The 20495-nt window shown below is 36.6% G+C and overlaps 1 protein-coding gene across 3 annotated transcripts; it reads left to right on the top strand.

The window, feature by feature from the left end:
- The first annotated feature begins 476 nt into the window (after positions 1 to 476).
- cnnm3 (cyclin and CBS domain divalent metal cation transport mediator 3) lies at positions 477 to 16624 on the top strand. 3 transcript variants are annotated; one of them, XR_013796099.1, is made up of 9 exons: positions 477 to 2570; positions 4079 to 4222; positions 5117 to 5275; positions 7647 to 7816; positions 8801 to 8897; positions 10940 to 11070; positions 12139 to 12265; positions 12534 to 12845; positions 14244 to 16265. XR_013796099.1 is itself a non-coding variant. In XM_079599287.1 (9 exons), exons 1-8 carry the CDS (start codon positions 1187 to 1189, stop codon positions 12581 to 12583), a joined length of 2262 nt encoding a protein of 753 aa, XP_079455413.1. In that variant the 5' UTR covers positions 477 to 1186; the 3' UTR covers positions 12584 to 12598; positions 14244 to 14609. The 3 variants fall into 3 exon arrangements, 2 of the variants coding, with proteins under 2 accessions (XP_079455413.1, XP_079455412.1); XM_079599287.1 differs by having other exon boundaries at positions 12534 to 12598; positions 14244 to 14609; XM_079599286.1 differs by lacking the exon at positions 12534 to 12845 and having other exon boundaries at positions 14244 to 16624.
- Positions 16625 to 20495: the final 3871 nt, after the last annotated feature.

The raw sequence follows: 20495 nt of genomic DNA, 5'->3' as shown, positions 1-20495 counted from the left end.
TTTTGCACTTTGATTTGTCTGTTTAATTCCCATGTTCCTCTCTTATTGCACAGGGACTCTGTTTTGTGGGGGGTGGGGATGCAGTTGCTGCTTGAAACTAATGAAATTCCTTTGAGCGTGCTGCTGGGATTTCCATCCCAGCTCCATAATCTGCTTTTAAAGTTCACCGTAGTTTCTGCCGAGGAACTGTACGGTAGAGATGCTGTGCAGGTTCCCCTTGTTTGATCATTAGACCACGGTGAAGGTTAAAGATTACAAATGTGAGTTTTCAGGATGCATGGTTGCATTTTCAACTCTGCATTTATTTACTTTTCGGGGTCATGACCTATATTGGCCTTTCAAACAGTTCAGGGTGTTGTATAGCATACTAAGCACACTTTGTTTTGGGTTCACTAAAGTGCGAGAACAATCTTGTCTTCCATTACACAAGTGAAATAATGAGGTATGAGTTTTTTTCATATTTATTTTTTAAAAACAAACTTAATGATTTTCCCCACTCTTTTTCCTATCCTCAAGTTGCTCCTCTTTAAAGGGAAATGCAAAACGCAAATGTACTGTACCTCCCAAGAACACAATCGTATTTTAAGCAATGTGTATATAGTATTTTGTATTTCTGTTTGAATTCTGATTATGTATATCGAAGAGATATTTATCTAATAAACACCTCTTTTGCTCAGTCTGTGTGCAGTGCATTTATTCCACTGGCAAAAACATTTAGCTAACTGTAAAACATTGCAGTCAGTTTTTAAATTATAAACTCTTTCTTTGCTAGAACCTTTTAGGTTTAAAACCTGTGAATGTTTAAATAAACCCTCTCTGTTTTCGACTGCACAGCCAGATAAAGGCGTTTATTTATTTTTTCAAAGAGCCTTGAGAAGATGCTAATCTCACAGGCTGACGCTTCTCAGTGCCGTGGTAGGCGTGGTTTACCATGCCAGCCCGTTCCCCGATTGGTCAAGCGCGAACTTGCCGTTCTGTCATTGGTCCATCATTGACACGACGTAGCGTCCGTTCGAAAAAGAAACTGTGTTCATTGTGGCTCCAGCGTTCGGAGCCACGTCTGTGCCTGTTTCTTAAGAATCCCCGAGCCAACATGGCGGCCGGACCTAGCCAGTTTCCCTCACCGTTTTATATGAAAACAAGTGAAAAAGTAGGAGGGTAGCAGCAACAACATCAGCAGCGTCACATGATTCATAAAGCCAGGCTGTCCTGTTCCAATATGGTGGTCAGCTTGGCGGAGCTGCGTCTCCCGTTGATCATATCGTTCCTGTGCGGGTTCGGAGCCTGCAGCCTTCAAGAAGTGCAGGTTTTCGGGCTGCGCCTGGAGGACGCCAGCGAGCTGGTGTACCTGCGCAAAGGGGTCATCGTAGCTCCACACGGGACCAATTTCACGCTCAGGTTGTTTGGGTCCTACCTGTCCAATGAGACCTGGCCGTGGGTCGCGTTCGCCGCGCCTGGAGACGGTTCGGATGACCCGTGCGCGTTGGAGAATAGTCGCGGTTCCTCTGCGTTCCAGGTGCTCGGCTTGGTTAAGGGACATGAGGAAAACAGCAGGCTTATAGAAGTCCATGCCGAGCTTGCAACATCCGAGACGAAGAATAAAGATGCAAAGCCTGTTTTCCATCACATCTGCGTCTTAAAGGGCCAGACCTGGGGGTCATTCGGGTCGGACAAGTTTCTCATTGAAGACCCGGGTGTACCATCTGATTTCATTCCGTTATGGGGTTCGGTTTTGGTGATTGTACTTCTGGTTTTGATTTGCTGTGTGGTCAGATGCTTGAATCTGAGTTTGCTGTGGCTGGACCCACTGGAGCTGTATGTTCTGCACAGCTGTGGTTCAGAGGATGAGAAGCGGGCGGCCAAGCGCCTCAAGCCCATCCGGAGGAGAGGAAACGTTTTGGTGTGCTCGCTCCTGTTCATTTGTGCATTGGGTCACTCTGTGCTCGGTGTTTTGTTGTACCGCCTCTATGGGTCCATCCTCCCCGCTGTGTTCACTAGCGGCTTCCTCATATTCCTCCTGGCTGAGGTGGTTCCTCATATTGTATGTTCGGGCTATGGGTTCCAGATGGCACCGGGTTTGATATGGCTGGCCCAGATCTGCCTCATTCTGACGTGTCCACTTTCCTGTCCTCTCGGACTCCTGCTGGACTTGATCCTCCACCGGGACGTGAGCACCTGCGGCATCCGCGAGAAAACCATGGAAATGATTCGGACTAGTGTGAACGATCCGTATAATGAGTTTGTCAAGGTGGAGTTCAGCAAGGGCGCTCTCAGGACCAAAACCGTGGAGGATATCTTGACCCCTCTGAAAGATTGCTTCATGCTGCCTTCCACGGCCGTCCTGGACTTCAGCACCATGTCTGAGATCATGCAGAGCGGATACACTCGCGTCCCTGTGTACGAAGAGGAGAGGTCCAATATCATCGAGATCCTGTACGTGAAAGACTTGGCGTTGGTTGATCCAGAGGACCGCACTCCCATGACCACCATCACAAAGTTCTACAACCATCCTCTGCATTATGTTTTTAATGACACCAAGCTGGATGCAATGCTGGAAGAATTCAAAAAAGGCATGTCAAATCCTAAGCAGATGCCTTCAGACCACATGTATCGGTGCTCAACCATTATTTAACTTAGGCCCATATTGAATGCATATCATATTTGGGGGTTTATTTTCATCAAACATTTTTATTTATTATTTATTTATATTAATACTTATAATACACCTGCATAAAAAAAAAGTCGCTGTTTGTATCTAAATGGGCAAATGCTTAAGAGTCAATGATTGGATCATTATTATTTCAGTGATTATTATGTTTCTAGCATGTTATATGTTTGGCAACAGTTCTTCTAACGCTCATTGATGGAGTGTGTAGCTTTTAATTTCTTAAACAGCCATGTATGAGACACATCATGGCCATATTCCAGGATGACAATGTCAAGATTCATCAGACTCAGATTGTGAAAGAATGGTTGTGAGGATCATGAAGAATCATTTTCACACATGAATCGTCTCCTCCGAGTCCAGATCTTAAATGCATTGAGAGTCTTTGGGATGTGCTGGAGGAGACTTTACACAGTGCTGGACTCTTGCAGTGACAATACAAGATCTTGACCAAAAATGTATGCACCTCTTGATGGAAATAAATGTTGTGATGTTATTACCATCAAGATGTGCATACATTTTTCCTACATGGTTGTTTAAGAAATGAAAAGCTACACACTCCATCAATGAGGCTTTGAAGAACTGTTGCCAAACATATTACATGCTAGAAACATAATAATCACTGAAATAATTATCCTATTTTGATCCTAATAATGATTTGCCTATTTAAATCCAAACAGCAACTTATTTTTGTCCGGGCAGTGTATAATAATATATTAAATAATATATTAAAATGTGTATGTTTTTAATATAGTTATTAATCTGTCATAATGGGTTAGTAGTGTCTTAATAACTTCATAATCATATTCAGATGCCTTAAAACTAGGTGTATCGGTATGCAACCAATTTTTTAACAATTATCTGCAAATATTTTTGTTGCCATGATTAGGCCAATATTGATTGCATATAAATATTAAGGCTTTTATTTTCACAAAACTTTTTATTCTTTTTTTTTATATATATCTTATTCTTTTTTTACTTTTTTTCATATTTTTATGTCATAATACATATAAAACAGTGTTTATAATATCAGTGTTTATTACACATCTTTCTTGAATACTTGATTCAGATCACTGCATTTTTCTTTTCCAAATATTTTTTGACAATTAATATTTGTTGTATACTTAACATTAACCACTATGGCTAGTGGTTTTCCAAAGTTACTAGTCACTCAGTCTTTTCACTGGCTACAATTTTGACTGATACCATGAAGAAAAACTGCCATATAGATATTTTTAATATTACCTTATAATTTGGCAGCAGGAATATTAGGCTGCTGTCACTTTAAGACCTGAATTAGTAAAATTACGCTGAAATTCAAGCCCTGTATCATCAAAACAATGCAATTTTAGAAACTTAAGTCACTGCGAAGCGGCTTCCTCTAAAGCAAATGTTCTCTGTCTGTCCTCACAGGAAACTCGCACCTGGCCATCGTTCAGAAGGTGAATAATGAGGGCGAAGGAGATCCGTTCTACGAGGTTCTGGGGCTGGTCACGCTGGAGGACGTTATTGAGGAGATCATCAAATCTGAGATCCTGGACGAGTCTGATGGTTACAGTGAGTAGCGGCAATGCTGTGTTTTTGAGTTGATACCTGTTGCATCATTTGATCTGAATTAAAGGGGTGGTAAAATGCCCTTTTTACAAGATGTAAAATAAACCTCTGATGTCCCCAGAGTGTGAAGTTTAAGCACAAAATACCCCCATGTATTTTTATATAGCATGTTAAAGTTGTCACTTTTTGAGGGTTTGCAAAAACGCACCGTTTTGTTCCTGGCCCTTTAAATGCAAATGAGCTGCTGCAGAGGGCGGGGTTTCAAGAGCTGGTGTGTGTTAGCAGCTGCGATTACCTCACGCACACACACTAAAATGACAGAAACTGTTCTGTCTTTAATGTTAAAACGGAGTCAGACAAAGATGGAGAGACTCAAGAAGAAGTGTCAACATGTAGAAAGCAACCGGACGTCTCTGAATGGTTAGTTGATGAATTTATGTTGCTGATGTGGAGTTAACGATCTTCAATTAGCATATTCTGTCATGATAATCTATAAATCGCTCGTATAGGAACTGTTGTGAGATGCACACAGAGTGACTTTCTATTGCATGTGAAAAGATGGATGCTAAAGTTTGAGCTGACTCACAAATGTACTCTTATACACCAACTCTTCCTCTTCTCAACATGGACTGTGTGTTCCCGGGGGCGGGGCTTATGTACATGTTAGCGTTGGTGATGTCACTAACCCGGGAGGAATGTCGTGTAGTTCCTACCAGCCGTTTGTTGTAATCCTTTTCTTTAAAAGCAAATATCTCCCTTTGCTTTGAACTTTGAGCGTTGTAACTTTGCAGATGTTGTTTATGCTCAAACAGCAACATTACACACTAACTAAAGTTAGAAAAGTGAAATCATACTCAACCACCCCTTTAAAATGTTGTTTTGTCTTATTCCACACAGTGGACATGAAGGTGAAGCGTCCGATGGCCCCGCTGGAGATCCCCCTGGAGCCGCGCGGCGTTCATGACGAGTTCTCCATCTTTAAACCTCCAGAGGGCGAACCGAAGATCCGCACCTCTCCTCAACTGTTGCTGGCCACCCACCGCTTCCTATCCCGAGGTCTGTCTGCTTCAATATGAAGAACATGTTTATTATCATTAATCAGGGTTCCCACGGGCCTTGGGAAAATCAGGGAATTAAAAAAAATTCTAGTTCTTATTTCTCCGCTATAAAATAACTAGAAATTGCTCTTTGTGTGATGTGTGTAAAATTACTTTTATAATCCTTATCCAGTATTCATGAACAACAAAAAAATCATGGAAATGCATTGGTCAGAAGGGCTTCAGTGCTTTTGGATGGCAAAATCATTAGTATAAAAATGATTAAATCATCATAAATAAAAAATGCATTATTAGTACTCAGCCTCAAATGGCTTATTTTTCTTAAGGGTAAAATGTAAAATAACAAATTATTTTATAAAGCGTATAACAGATAAAAGGTAGCCATTCTAAAAAATGCTTTAATAATAATCATAATCTCAAAAAAATAAAATCACACGATCGTTAATTAAAGGGATATTTCACCCAAAAATGGAAATTCTGTCATCATTTACTCCGCCTCAAGTATGAGTAAACCCGTATGAGTTTCTTTCTTCTGTTGAACACAAAAGAAGATATTTTGAAGAATGTCGTAACCAAACAGTTGTTGGGCCCATTGATTTTCATAGTATGAGAGAGAGAAAAAATACTATGGAGTCAATGGGGTCCAACAACTGTTTGGTTACCGACATTCTTCAAAATATCTTGTTTTGTTTTCAACAGAAGAAAGAAACTCATACGGGTTTGGAACAACTTGAGGCTGAGTAAATGATGACACTATTCCTTTAACACTGTCAAAGCAACTTATGTAATATATTTATATAATTCTACTGATGTGTGGTTAGATCTTCAAGCGTGGGTCGTCCAATGTTAGGGCTTTTATAAATCACTCTCTTTATCTACTGTTATGTTTATATACAATATACACTACTGTTCAAAAGTTTGGGATCAAAAAGATGGGGGGTTTTTTCGGGGATAGTAATCATAAATGTTTCATGAGCAGCAAATACACATTAGAATGATTTCTGAAGGATCATGTGACACTGAAGACTGGAGTAATGATGCTGAAAATTCAGCTTTGATCACAGGAATAAATTCCACGTTAAAATATATTCAAATAGAAAACTAAATTGTAATTTTCTGTATTTGATGCAGCCTTTCAAAAACATAAACAAATCTTACCGGCACCAAACGGTATATTTGTTAGCCTGAACAAGCACAAATCGTCCCGCCATTGATCTGAGAGACTGGGAATGTCCTTTAAAAGTTGAGCACTTTCTTCTTTAGCACTTCCTTCTTAAGGTGCTCAACTTTTAAAGGAGATTCCCAGTCTCTCGGTAGCCTGGTCCTACCAGACTTTCGTACATTTCATTTGTACAGAGAGTCTGGCCACTCTCCATTGACAAGCGTTAACTTCCTCGAAGGCGGGTCCTCTGTTGAAGTTTAAAACTATTGGATCTGCCCGGAGCCACTCTGGATCTGCCATAACCAATCGCTAACGTTTGGTCGTGAGTCTCGTGACGTACGTCCACTCAAACTAGCGCACGACCTCAACGTCATCGTTCTCAGCCACTCCCTCTGTTCGCTGGTTGGACCGGTAAAAAATTGATCGGAGAAAACCCAAGGATACACCACAATCCCAGACGTAGTACTGACGGAAAATGAAAATTGAGTGGAAGTACGTAGGAGGGCGGAGCCAGGCTAGTCTCTCGGATCAATGGCGGGTCGATTTGTGCTTATGTTATGGTAATCCATCAGCCGGAAACTGAAGCGTGACTTTGACAGCGAATAACTTTACATCTGAGGTGTTTAAAGACTCCATTTGTCCATTATTTATTTCTAAAGAAGCACGACAATGTATAAAAGGCTCCATGACCTTGTATCTTACGTTATGGCACCGTAGAAGCAGTTTATGTAAAAATAGGCTAACGATTGCGTCATAACCCACGCGACTCTGTCGCACAAGTCGAGAAATTACCGTATAGACCGGCGGAGAAGCTCGCAGGCAATCGGGGGGACGTGGAGGCATAAAGTCAAGGGAGAAGCCCATAGAGATTCATAAAGTTGCTCATGCTGCTAGCTCATGGACAGCTAATGCTCACGCTCTCCGTCTCTGCGAGATTCGGAAGGGAATGATTCAGATTTCTCTTGGCACAGCTACTAGAAGACTTCAGCTGTCAGACGGACTCACGTCACATCTACGTCGTCAAGCTCATTTTGAGCCTGCGCACTACGCTCAGCCATCAGGAAGTGATGCTTCTAATTGACTTCACTTTTCTCCGTTGAAACCTATGGGGTCGCTGTGTCCAGTTATATGCTGTCTATGGTTATGTGCCGGTTAATGGAGGTGAATACATCCGCCAGTAAACACTGCACCTCTCTGTCTGTTTCAGAGGTGGAACACTTCAGCCCACAGCGCGTGTCCGAGAGAGTCTTATTTCATCTGCTGCGGCACCCCAGCGTCAACCAAGAAGTGAAGTTTGACCCCGGGAACCGGCTCAGTCCCGACCACTACCTGTACACGCGGAACCACCCGGTGGATTACTTCATTCTGCTGCTGCAGGTACGACAACTACACACACCACACATCTGAATGTGCCTCTGTTCCATGTTAATGTTCATAAATACTATATCTAAATATGATATTAGTAGTAGTAGTAGTAGTATTTTTTATTATCAAAACATTAACATTTAAAATTAGATTTTGCTAAGACCTACCGGTATATATCAGGAGATGAAAATGCAAAAATGTCTGCACTCTAAAAATATTATTATTAGGTTTAAGCTGGAGATAAAAACTTCGGCTGTCTGCCTTCGTCAGTGTTAAACATTGATAATAATTTCTGTTGTTATTATTGTTGTTTTGAAAATTATAGTTATATTTAAAATATTTTACAAGTAAATAAATATTTAAGTTATGTATTAGTATTAACCTGTCAGAATGTGTTAATGGTGTTTAAACTTTTTTTAAGCTCAATTTCTTATCATAAATTCACATTCTTGATCATAGTGTATGTAAGGCACTTTATAAGCACCGGTGTAAATAATAATGTAAATAAATATACAGTATATAAATATGATATTAGTTGTAGTTGTAGTATTTTTTTTATTATTAAAATATTATTATTTAAAACAACATTTGAAATATATTTCAATATTTGATCATTTAAAATAGTTCTAAAAATATATACACAACACATTTGTCTGGCCATATTTTAGCCTAAAATAAAAAAAAAATAGGTCATGTAAATGTAAATAATATATCATAATTTTTATAACAAAATATTAAATAGCTTATTTATATTAATTGAAATTAATATTTTTTAATTATAAGATAAAAGTTAGTATTTTTTATGAGATTTTGGTGCAACCACCATTGCACATTATAGACACCACAGATAGACAAATAAACAACAACAATCAATACAAAAAATGACACAACTTCATTGAAAAACCTAACTGCATTCGGAGTCAATTCGCTCAATTCAAAATCGCACAATTATCCAGGGTGATATATATTTGTGTGCATGTGTGTGTGTGTGTGTAGGGCCGTGTGGAGGTGGAGATCGGGAAAGAGGGATTAAAGTTTGAAAACGGCGCGTTCACTTACTACGGCGTCTCAGCGCTCACAGCTCCCTCCTCAGGTACGGGATTTGATGATAATCCCAGATTATCTCTAAATCCATCATTCTAATCAATCATCTGTTTATAATGTGCTTAACAAAAACAAAGAACGCTGACTCGTGAATGCTGGCTTCAAAATTCATGATAGTCAAAGACATTCTTTAAGCTGTAGGCCAACAAAACAAAAAACGGCTGATTCTGCAAGCCTTTTGTGTTTTGAAAGCAGAACAGCTTTATGGGACTATTGTTTAAATGTTGATGTTTCACCTAACCAGTCACGCCACAAACTTTCAACGTTTGTCTGTCCTCGCTGAGAGTAACATGCTGCGCGAAGTGGCAAGTTTGCATCCAATTAGAACATATGTGACCCTGGATCACAAAACCAGTCACAAGTCGCACGGGTATATCTGTGGCAATAGCCAACAATACATTGTATGGGTCAAAATTATCGATTTTCTTTTATGCCAAAACTCATTAGGATATTAAGTAAAGATCATGTCCCATGAAGATATTTTGTAAATTTCCAACCGTAAATATATGAAACATGTATTTTTGTGAGTGAATGCAGCACAATCGCAAACATAAATGTAGAAATTAAAAGGAGATTTTCTCAATGTTTAGATTACTTTGCACCTTCAGATTCTAGATTTTCAATAGTTGTATATCGGCCAAATATTGTCCTAACAAACCATACATCAATGGAAAGCTTATTTATTCAGTTTTCAGATTATGTATAAATCTCAATTTTAAAAAATTGACCCATGTGACTGGTTTTGTGGTCCAGGGTCACATATTCATTGGTTAATGTACAGTTCAGTGGATTGGAATTTTAAACCAATGAGATTTTACTGTGGGCGGTGCTACCAACAAAACAGCAAAAATGTAAAGCGGTTACATAGATCAGTTCTAGCAGTAGCGACCAGTGTTGCCAGATTGGGCGGTTTTGAATTTGATTGTGCGGGTAAAAAAAGTTTTTGGGCGGGTGGACAAAATTTGGGCTGGTTTGGGGGGGTTTTCAAACATCTACATTTTAAAGTCTAATTGGTTAAAAAACTAAACTAAAGTGTGCATGTAGTAGTCCATAAAATCAGTCATCATGACATTACAACACACACGTCCATGCAGCGCAGAGTCAGCTGGCGTTGGTGTTGACGTCACCGACGAGCACGCACTTTTAGCCAATCAACGAGCGATCAGCAGGAAGACGCGATTTACCGCGATAACTTGTAGCTGTATATTCAAGTGATCGCTAATGGCAAAGTGACATACAGTAAGTTGCATCTACAGTAAAGAGTGAGATAGTGAGCAACTCTAAAAACGTACACATGTTGATGACTCGATGGTGAATAACTGATGAGGAGAGCACAGTTGAATGACTTGAATTGAAATTGAATATGGGACGACTCCTTTCCATGGTCATGTGCACACTAGCCTGACCAGACATCTGCAACTCTTACACCGTCCAGACTGCACTCTACTTGTCCCTGACAGCTGCTGAGAAAGGTTTGAATCAACGATGAATCAGTTTTGACTGCTAAATTCTGCGTTATGTTCTGCAATGTGTACTTCCGAGGGCTAAAGTCATCGGTTCATTTCTTGATTGCCGTTTTGACAGTGTCCAGCTGGACATTTAAAGTCATATTTGCTAATTCTCTTTAATTATTGCCCTGTTTTGATCCGTTTTCCTGGGAAATTGATTGATTTTTTATTTTATTTTATCATCGTTATTTTGTTTTAAGGAGATACAAATTGTGCTTATCAACCTTGAATGACATGGCCCTAAAATTATATCACATTATTTTGGTAGTAAAAATTAATTCTTGGAGTGGGCGGGGTTTGGTGAGCTTTTGGGCTGGAAATCACCGTCCCAATCTGGCAACACTGGTAGCGGCTGGTTAACACACAAAACCCAGATAAACATCTGATTAAGTGATAAGATTTATCACTTGTTGTTTTATTGCGTAACGCCTGATTAGGCGCACAGTTTTATTGCGCTAGCATGAATGTCAGCAGTGCATGTTGTGGTTTATTGACCGTAATATTACGGCTGTCGTGTGCTCAGTCCACCAGTCTCCGGTGTCCACACAGCATCAGTCCCCCAGAGACCCCTTTGAGCTGGGAGAAGCCACCAGCCCGTCCAGCTACTGTCCCGACTACACAGTACGAGCCCTCACAGACCTGCAGTTCATCAAGGTGAGCGCTCAACTTTACTTTTACTTCTTTTGTGCTTGTTTTTTTTCGCAATAAGTATGCATTAGTACATATTTGATCACTGAGCATTGATTATGAATCAAAATTAACCCTATTTGTTTTCATAATACATGTTCCAAGTCTAATTGTGCATGATTCCTCAATGCATTTAAAAAAAAAATCCTTAATTTTAATTTAAAAAAAAATCTTGCTCGATCTTTTCAGCTGATGATGTCACACTTCAATTTTAGCCAATGTGTTTTTCTATTTTTCTCAGTATAGAATTCTTTTTTTATTTTCTGGTAAAATATAAAAAAATATATATATATTATGAAATACTCAAACATTAATGATGTAATTACTATTGTTGTTGATGTTGTTATTTTAACATTTCAAATTTAATATTTAATATAATATTAATATAAGATTATATATTATATTAAAGAGTTATTTTTGTTATTATGATTTTAACATTTAAAAATATTTGTAAATATATTTAAATGCTCAAATGTTGGTAATTTCATTACTATTGTTGTTGATATTTTAACATTTAAAAAAAATTGTTAATACAATTATTTTCAAAAACATTTTTTATAGATAAAAGTTTTTCGAGACAGACCAATCATTAGCTCTGATGTGGTTAAGAGATTATGTATGCGTGCAAATTACATAATTCTCACTTACAACCTCAGATAATTCATATATTTGCGTAACTATTTGAATATTTATTTGCAATACACATGGAATATTATTTTTATACCTATAACCTTGGAATATAAGTCAACAGTTTTATATTGTACTGTTTTTGTTTTTTATTTGATGCATGTAATTGTAGTTCATCATTTCCCTCATGAAAGATTTGACGTGCACAGTGTTGTATTGTTTTCTCAGACATTTGTTGCTTCAAATCAAAGTTTGTAACGTTGTGAAGTAAAGTCTCTACTTTTTTAGAAACATTTTTAGAAAAATTATTTGACTTTTACGTCGCACATGGGTATAAAGTACTTGTGTGACCTTCAGAAAAGGATGCGTTTAGTTTTCCTGCTGTTTAAACCGCCCCGTGTCCCACAGGTGACCCGTCTGCAGTACCTCAACGCCTTGATGGCGTCCCGGGTCGCCCAGAGCCCCGACCCCCCAGAAATCAAGATCCTGCCCAACAGTCAAACCAAACTCCTGAACGAGAAAAACACTACTCAAGGTGCGTGGCATGAACACACACATGCAGCACACGTGCATGAAACACACCAGGACATTGTGTGTGTGTATTTTGCGGTGTAATTGGCTAGCGTTGGAATGTTGTGGCGTCTAAACATGCAAGAACAAGTCAACCGGGAATGTCTATAAAACTGTGTTAAACGAGAGGCTTCAGTCTCCATCCCTCTCTTCTGCTGAACTAAGACTGTGTTCTCTTTCTCTGTCTTTTTCTCTCCTTCCCTTCATTTTCTCTTTCTTTTTGTCTCCATTAGACTTTCAGCTCCACTATTCATTCTTTGACGCTATTGACAACTACTGTTAGTGTACTTTGCATGAGGTAAATGCAAGCATGATACGTTAAGTTTGAAGCGTGTATCCCATCAGCACTCGAGGCGTCACAGAGCGCCACCAGGTGGTTGGTATGATACATCAGTGCATGTCAAATGATACGGATAGCGGTTACATTTGAACGCATCACTGATATGAGCTCAAGTCAGTCTTTTTTCCCCTAAGTAACCCTCTTCTATATTAATGCTGTCTGTTGGCACCTCCACATTAAACTCTGACAGGATATAAATGTCCAGGTAAGTCTTCTTATGAAGTTCCCTTTACTCTAGCAAACTGGCAACTAATTACCGCTGTTTTTGAGCCAATTATTAAATAAACTTTGGCCAAAGATGCTTCGTACAATTCCCTTTTAATATGGTCGGCATATATTAAAAGCCTATATTAACAGTATTTATGTATTTACTGTCTTACATACTTACCTATTTACAATTCAAATGGAATGGGTGAATCTTACAAAACCTGTAAAGGAATATGTGTTGTCCATATTTCACTCCTAAATCAAATTAAATAAATAAGAAATTATATTAGTCTAAACGATTAATCGCGATTAATCGAATCCAAAATAAAAGTTAGTGTTTACATAATATGTGTGTGTATTGTGTATAATTATTTTGTATATATAAATACACACACATGCATGTATATATTTGAGAAATATTTGCATTCATATAATGCATATATATTTTTATATCATTTATATTATATTTAAATATAACTATTTTATAAATAAATAACACATTTTTAAATATAAATATATAATACATGCATGTATATATCTTAAATATATACATGCATGTGTGTGTATTTATATATACAAAATAATTATACACAATACACAAACTTTTATTTTGGAATCGATTAATCGCGATTAATCGTTTACAGCCCTGCACATTATCTTGCCATTCTCATTACTATAATAAAAACATTATATACATATTAGTATTTGTTGTGCCAGCTATAAAATATATGAATATATTTTTGTTTTCACTTAAAAGCAAGTAATGAAGAATTACTTTATTACATGAATAAGAATCTAATGAGAATAGTTAATAATGGGCTAAATTGTCACAAAAATAATGTGAAAAATAAATAAAAAACTAAATGGCCCTAAAATATGCCTCATGTTCTTAATTTTTCTGCAAAATATATATTTTATTATAAATAATTATAAAATAAAATAAAAGGTAAATATTTTTAATATAAAATTACATTAATTTTGATTTCGGGGTATGAAATATGTTTTTGTGGTCACCAATACTCCCTTTGTCAGGTTAGAAAAGTCCTAAACAATTATCAGTTATAAACCGACCTTTTAGATTGGGAAACATTGGCTATGAATAATATCATAATGTAATAATCAGTATCAGGCAAAAAGTCTAAATCGATGCATCCAAAGCTTTATTTGTTGTTGAACTTTTTTGTTGAAAACTCATTGTTTTTTGTACATCTCTGTTCTGTACTTGTCTTCCGATCATAAATAAGCTACTGATATATGACAAATATCTTGAAAAAATCTACAATTTGCCACAGTATTTGGTCATTTTTGGACACGCTCCAGTGAATGATGTCAGAACATGAAAGATGAGTGTGTGTTTTTGACGGATGGTTTCGTTCTGGTTTCCTGGGATCTGCAGGTGTGAGCAAGAGCCAGGAATCCAGTACAGACGAGGAGCTTCACAGCCAGAGAGGAGCGTTTTGACCCTCCATCTAACCTTCCTCGAGAACTCACACGGATTTTATTATGACAACTAATTTGTTTGTTGCCGTCTCATATGAATCTTTTACTCCTGGAATGCAGCCAGATGGAGAACTGTTGAGGAAAACCAAACGCTGTGCAAGACGTGTCATTCTGGTCCGATGGGACCTGTTCTCGCTCTTCTGCTTATTCAGCCGTTGCCTCTGATGTCACTTCCTCTGTACGCTCTGTTTGAGTTCACTTATTTTCTTAAGATGTATATGTGTGCATATGTACTACTAAATTAAATGGTGTTGTGCCAAGATCTTACTATTCCTGTCATATCATAGCAGCCCTGAACCCAACGTGTCCATATTGTCCAGCTCTAATGTGCCAAAATGAGTTCAGAGCGACAGAAAATACTCTCGTTCAAACACATAAGCTCGTGTTTTCAATGAACAACATATTCTCTTTCACCATAATGGCATTTAATGGCGGCTACAGCTGTCAACATGCTTAAGGAAAAAATACATCTGAAGATTGTTGCCGTCACAATTTAAAATTAGATTAAGTGTCCCAGATTTAACTTGTGAACCCAAATATCCAATGTATCACTAATACATATTTCAAGTTGACTAAACTTAGGTACTAAAACTTTATTTTTTTAAGTTTAAATAATTGTATGACTACTTAATTGACACAATCAAATATCATTCTCCGTACATATTTGAACTGGATTAACCAAGAAACCATGTCATCAAATCTGAACGTGAATATGATTTCATACCTTTGGGGAAGTAGGTAAAGATTAATCTTGATTACAAAATGAATGTTTTCCAAAGAAAGGTTTGCTGGAGTGTCTTTAGAACATATAAAAGAGGCTTTAGAAATGTCTATACTTGGTCCCTTTCTGATTATCTGCTGAAAAACATCATTTCGAGCGTGACATTCAAACTCGCCGCGCTGATTTCTCTGTGATCGCGACCCATGTCTGCGTTTCAATTCTGCATCTCAGAAACATTTGAATAATATTAGGTGACTAGATGCTTTGCTTGACTGTAGCGATGTAGCTAACAGTATAAATGAAAAATATTGAACATTTCCCAAACTGGCGCTAATGACCATTCCCTCGGAATAACCGGAAAAATAGATCTTAGCAATATTAAAATCCCATTGTTATATTTTGAAACATTATGTAGATGGTTAATTAAACCATTTTTTCACCTATAACAATTTTATTTTATTTTTTGCCATTCCATGGTTTTCTGTTATAATGAATTCTAGCGAACACATTCCAGCGAACCATTCAAAAGTTTGGGGTTGGGAAGATTTTAATGTTTTTGAAAGAAGCCTCATCTGCTCACCAAGGCTGCATTTATTTGACCAAAAATACAGTAAAACTGTAATATTGTAAAATAATATTATAATTTATAATAACTGTTTTCTATTGTAATATATCTGTTAAAATGTAATTTATCTTCACTTTGAGTATCTTGAGGTACTCCAGTCTGAAATCCAGAAATATGCTGATTTGCTGTTCAAGAATTTTTCTTAATATTATCACTGTTGATAATTTTTTTTTCTTCAGGATTCTTTGATAAATAGAATGTTGAAAAAAAAACAGCATTTTTTTTTTTTATAAAAAAAATCTTTTGTAACATTATAAATGTCTTCACTGTCCTTTTTGATCAATTTAATTATTCTATTTTATTTCTTTAAAAAAGTCTTCCTGATCCCAAACATTTGAATGGATAGTGTGAACTTTGGGTTTTGTTGTGTAAAGGAAGATGTGAGATTTGAGTAACTGAGTAAAAGGAAAGACTTTTTTTTTGTGTACAAGAAATTCAAGCCTTCATTCAGTTTTACTGATGCAAATAATCATGATGTTATGATGCTATTTTTAGTAGTATTTATGTTGTCTTCATTATTATAACCCATCTGCTAAAAACTGACTGCACCGAAGTAAATATTTTTCTGCTGTTAAAAATCTTGTATTGTTTTTTTTCTGTTGTAAAAGTACATTTATACACACACACACACACACACACACATACATACATATTTAAAAATATCTTTCTTGTCTTACTCTATCAAGAGAAGATTTATTTATACAGGCTGAGATGACAATGAATATGAAGCTTCAGAAACAGAGGTTAAGTGGAAACAGTTTCTGGCAGATGTTAATTCTTCAGGTACAAACATGTTACCAGAGACTCTCAAACACACTTTTACTTCTGACAAGCCATTTTTGAGATTCAAATCTTCTCTGTATTGTATATATGAGCCGTCGAATCCTCTTGATATCAACTGTTTCATAGGAAATAAACACAGACCAGTGCTAAAATGATTGTCTTTCATTTTGTATTCTGTGTCCTAAAGTCATAATGACTTATGCAACATGCAATTTTGTTACATCTATTAACAATTTGTATTACTGTGTAGCGTATAGGCCTACTTGACTGATCCACACGCCACTTGCTATCTTCAAATCTTCCATCAAGTGATTCTGTGAAATATCACATAGAGAACAGGGAGATACAACTGTAATAAACAAGCACAATAAATTACGTTTAAAGCGTAAGAAAAAGGATTTGCAACATTTACTGTTGTTCCTAAGTGTGATTTACTGTGAAACTGCAGCTTCAAGCTAACACAAAATTAAAATGATCTGTATTCTTGTGACTTCCATTTCTCCACGCTTACACTTTTGGCAGGTTCGTTTTTTTCCTCCCAAATATGGACAAAAGCATTGCAAGCCTGTGAACAGCGATTTAGAGAACTGCAAAACCGAATGAGCGAGCAAGACCAATGAATCTGTAAGTGCAAATGTCTAAATAACTTGTATACATGGGGCAACAAGTTAACGAGATTTCCCCTTTACAAAGCTTCTCTTGCGCATGCTAATTTAATTTACACTTAAAATCTTATGTACACTTTGACAAATCTTATCCTGTGCATGCTAATATTTTGCCATCATCAAATTAAAGTGGTTTTCTGAGCACAAATAGTTTCAGAGCAGTACCTTCTAATGTTTATTTGAAGGAAAAATATGAATGTGTGTGTGCCTCTGTTAGTCAGCTAAAATGGCAGTAAAAAAGTGTAATGCACCTAAAACAACTGCTTCTTTTTTTTTTATTACTTTTTTTTTATTACATGCTGTTTTTTACAATATATTTCACAATACTAGTTTTCACAAAAAAATAAAACAGGGACGGTAAACTATGTGGTTTCAATGTGTAAGCCGTGGTAAGACAGTATAGGCCTATACGAGTTTATATACCACTCAAACAGTTTAGTTTATGTATTCAAGACAGTGAGTGGTTTCATGGTTGGCTAGTTAGACTATATAGTTAATGTTAGGCCTAATACAAAGAGTGTGCTGTGTATAATTGTCTATTTCAATTGTAAATAGATTAAAATGTGTATAGATTAACGTAAAACATATATTGACAGATATATATATATATATATATATATATATATATATATGTATATATATATACACACACACACACACACACAGTATATGGGAGTTATTCTTGAAGGACATTAGGAGCTGTTCTTCTCAGGCATCGCAGGTATCGATTGCAAGTGACATCACTTCCCCAGGAAGTCATGTGACTGAGCGTGCGAGTCTGAGCTTGCAAGTCTGCGAGTGCTAGTGAAAGTCTGTATAGCCAGGCGCTATTGCGAAATCAGGGATGGTCTTGTTTTTTTGTTATGAAAAAAGTTTTGTTACGAGCTGTTCAAACATTGTCGATTAATTCATGAGAATTCTTCTTTATAGACCCTTGAATAAAGTCATAATAAATGAGGAACATAAATGAACATGCAATCTGAATTCTGGCTTTAAACCTCTCAGCATGCAGCTTCAATATACGGTGGACACACTATGTCTTAATGTCAATGAAGATATTTCTGAGGATAGATCCTGATTCATTTGAGCAGACACAGACAATTTATCTAATGCAGTGATTTTCAGACATTTTTAAGTGTGTGATTAATTTTAAGTGTGATTTAATTGTGATTTAAATGCTCTCTGTTATTGTGCACAGCACTTTCAATTCAGTGTAGCCTACTTGTAGTCTATTTATAACAAAAAAATACTACTGTCTTGCGATGTTTATTAGAATCAGAATTCACACTTACTGATCAAGTAAGTTACATTTCCACGGAATTTGTTCAAAAACGACATTGCTCATTTGTAGTTGTCATGCCTCTGTTGAATTCTGTTTTTGATTAAGGACATTGTCAAGATGAGTTGCTGTACATATGTAACATTAACACTTTTAGTATAACATATTTAAAATAATTGTGTGAAAACAAAAACATTTGAGCATTTTATGAACGATTTTTTTAATCTGTAAGCATTATGGGCTATATTAATCATTATTTATCCATGAGTAGGTGTGGTGTGGCTGTGAGTAGGATGTTTTTTTTGTTTTTTTTTACATCCTTGTGGCCAATACAACTTATTTTAGCAGCACGCGAATGACAGAAGACCATATTTGGAAGTGGAAGTACATATATGGTCACAACATGCATTGCGCCGGTGTGCATATACAACCGCTCAGAAGTTCACCAAGGCTGCATATTTGATCAAAACGTTGTGAAATATTATTAATGTTGAAAATAGACTTTAAAATGTAATTTATTCCTGTCATCAAAGCTGAATTTTCAGCATCATTACTCCAGTCTTCAGTCTCACAGGTTCTTTCAGAAATCTGATTTGCTGCTCATCAAACTGTTCTTATTTTTAATGTGTAAAAAATTCGTGCTGCTCATTATTGTTGTGGAAACTATACGATTTTTTTTTTTTCAGGATTCTTTGATGAATCGATTTTTTTTAAACAGCTTTTTATTTGACAGAATTTTCTTTAAAACATTTTCAAACGTCATTACTGTCACTTTTGATCAATGAATCCTTGCTGAACGAAAGTTTTAATTTCCTTCAAAACAAAATAATAAACATTTTCCTGACCATAAACTTTTAATGGATGCATTTCAACAGTAAAATGATCTTACACTGTTATTTTCATGTTATTGGATGGATCCCTATTTTTTACTTCACACACCCATTCAGATCCCTTTAATACTGGTTGAAACTATGATGCAACTATAAAGTTTGAGGCAATATGCAACACCACTTATACAATACTTCAAACCATAATGAAGATTAAGTCATCACAGGAAGTGCAAACTGGATAGACTGGGTAAAACAGGCAGGGACATTGTGTTTATGTCTGTTGCACAATTTCCTGCACTTACCATATACAATCTCTGACTAAAAGTTGTGTCACTGCTGTCTGACTTATAGCAACTTAATGAACTTAGTCATATTATCTTACACTAAACCAGCTGCTTTTATGAGCTCAGGTGTTCTCCTCAGTGTAAGGTTAATGCGTCTGATTTCCGTGTTTTATGGGTCTCCCAACACTGTTGCAGAACCTAAATGAGGAAGTTGCATAAATGCAGAAATTCGGCTGTACATTCCACAACAAGCGTCTGCTTTTAATGAGTTATTGCTTATTGCTTAACAAAAATCCTCACTTTTGAACAATTTATTTTCCTAATAACCCAATTGTGGATATTCTTTCACTGGAATAGGCCATTAATTCATCTTGAAGTTTTTTTGTATTTGACCTTTATATGTGAAAATGAAAGTTAATAAGGTCACATGTTCTATGTGATGAATCAGATATTTTACAAGTTGGCCAAATTATAGTCACCATGAAATCAAAATTGATCATTTGTTATGGAAAATCTCAGTGTTAATTATGATTTATCCATGTACAGCATTATTTTTTTAAATTCATGCGTGATCATAATCTTTACTCAGAATATCTTCCCCTCTCTCTTGCAGTGACATCACTTCTCTGATGATGTGTTTACTGGTGTGAGGGCGGGGCAACCTGTCACTCACATGAGATCGACCAATAGCAAACCACAACCATCCAATCAATTCCCAATTTACACAATCGAGTCCCACCCTACATTTTTTCTTGTTTAAGAAGCTGTTTTACCTGGATATACGTCACAATAGGGTAGAAAAGGCGCAACTTCCAGGTACAGGAGTTAGCTTCCAGGTACAATAAAACATTGAGTATATAAATAGAAAGCATAAAAAGAAACAATGCAGCATACAAAATATAAACATATTAAACTAAATTCAATAAAGATATCATTAAAAACCTTCGCTAAAAAAAGTCGC

The sequence above is a fragment of the Phoxinus phoxinus genome, assembly GCF_949152265.1.
Source record: "Phoxinus phoxinus genome assembly, chromosome: 23".
Classification (NCBI taxonomy): Eukaryota; Metazoa; Chordata; class Actinopteri; order Cypriniformes; family Leuciscidae; genus Phoxinus; species Phoxinus phoxinus.
The sequence above is the reverse complement of the archived record's forward strand: the minus strand, read 5'-3'. Positions and strand labels throughout refer to the sequence as shown.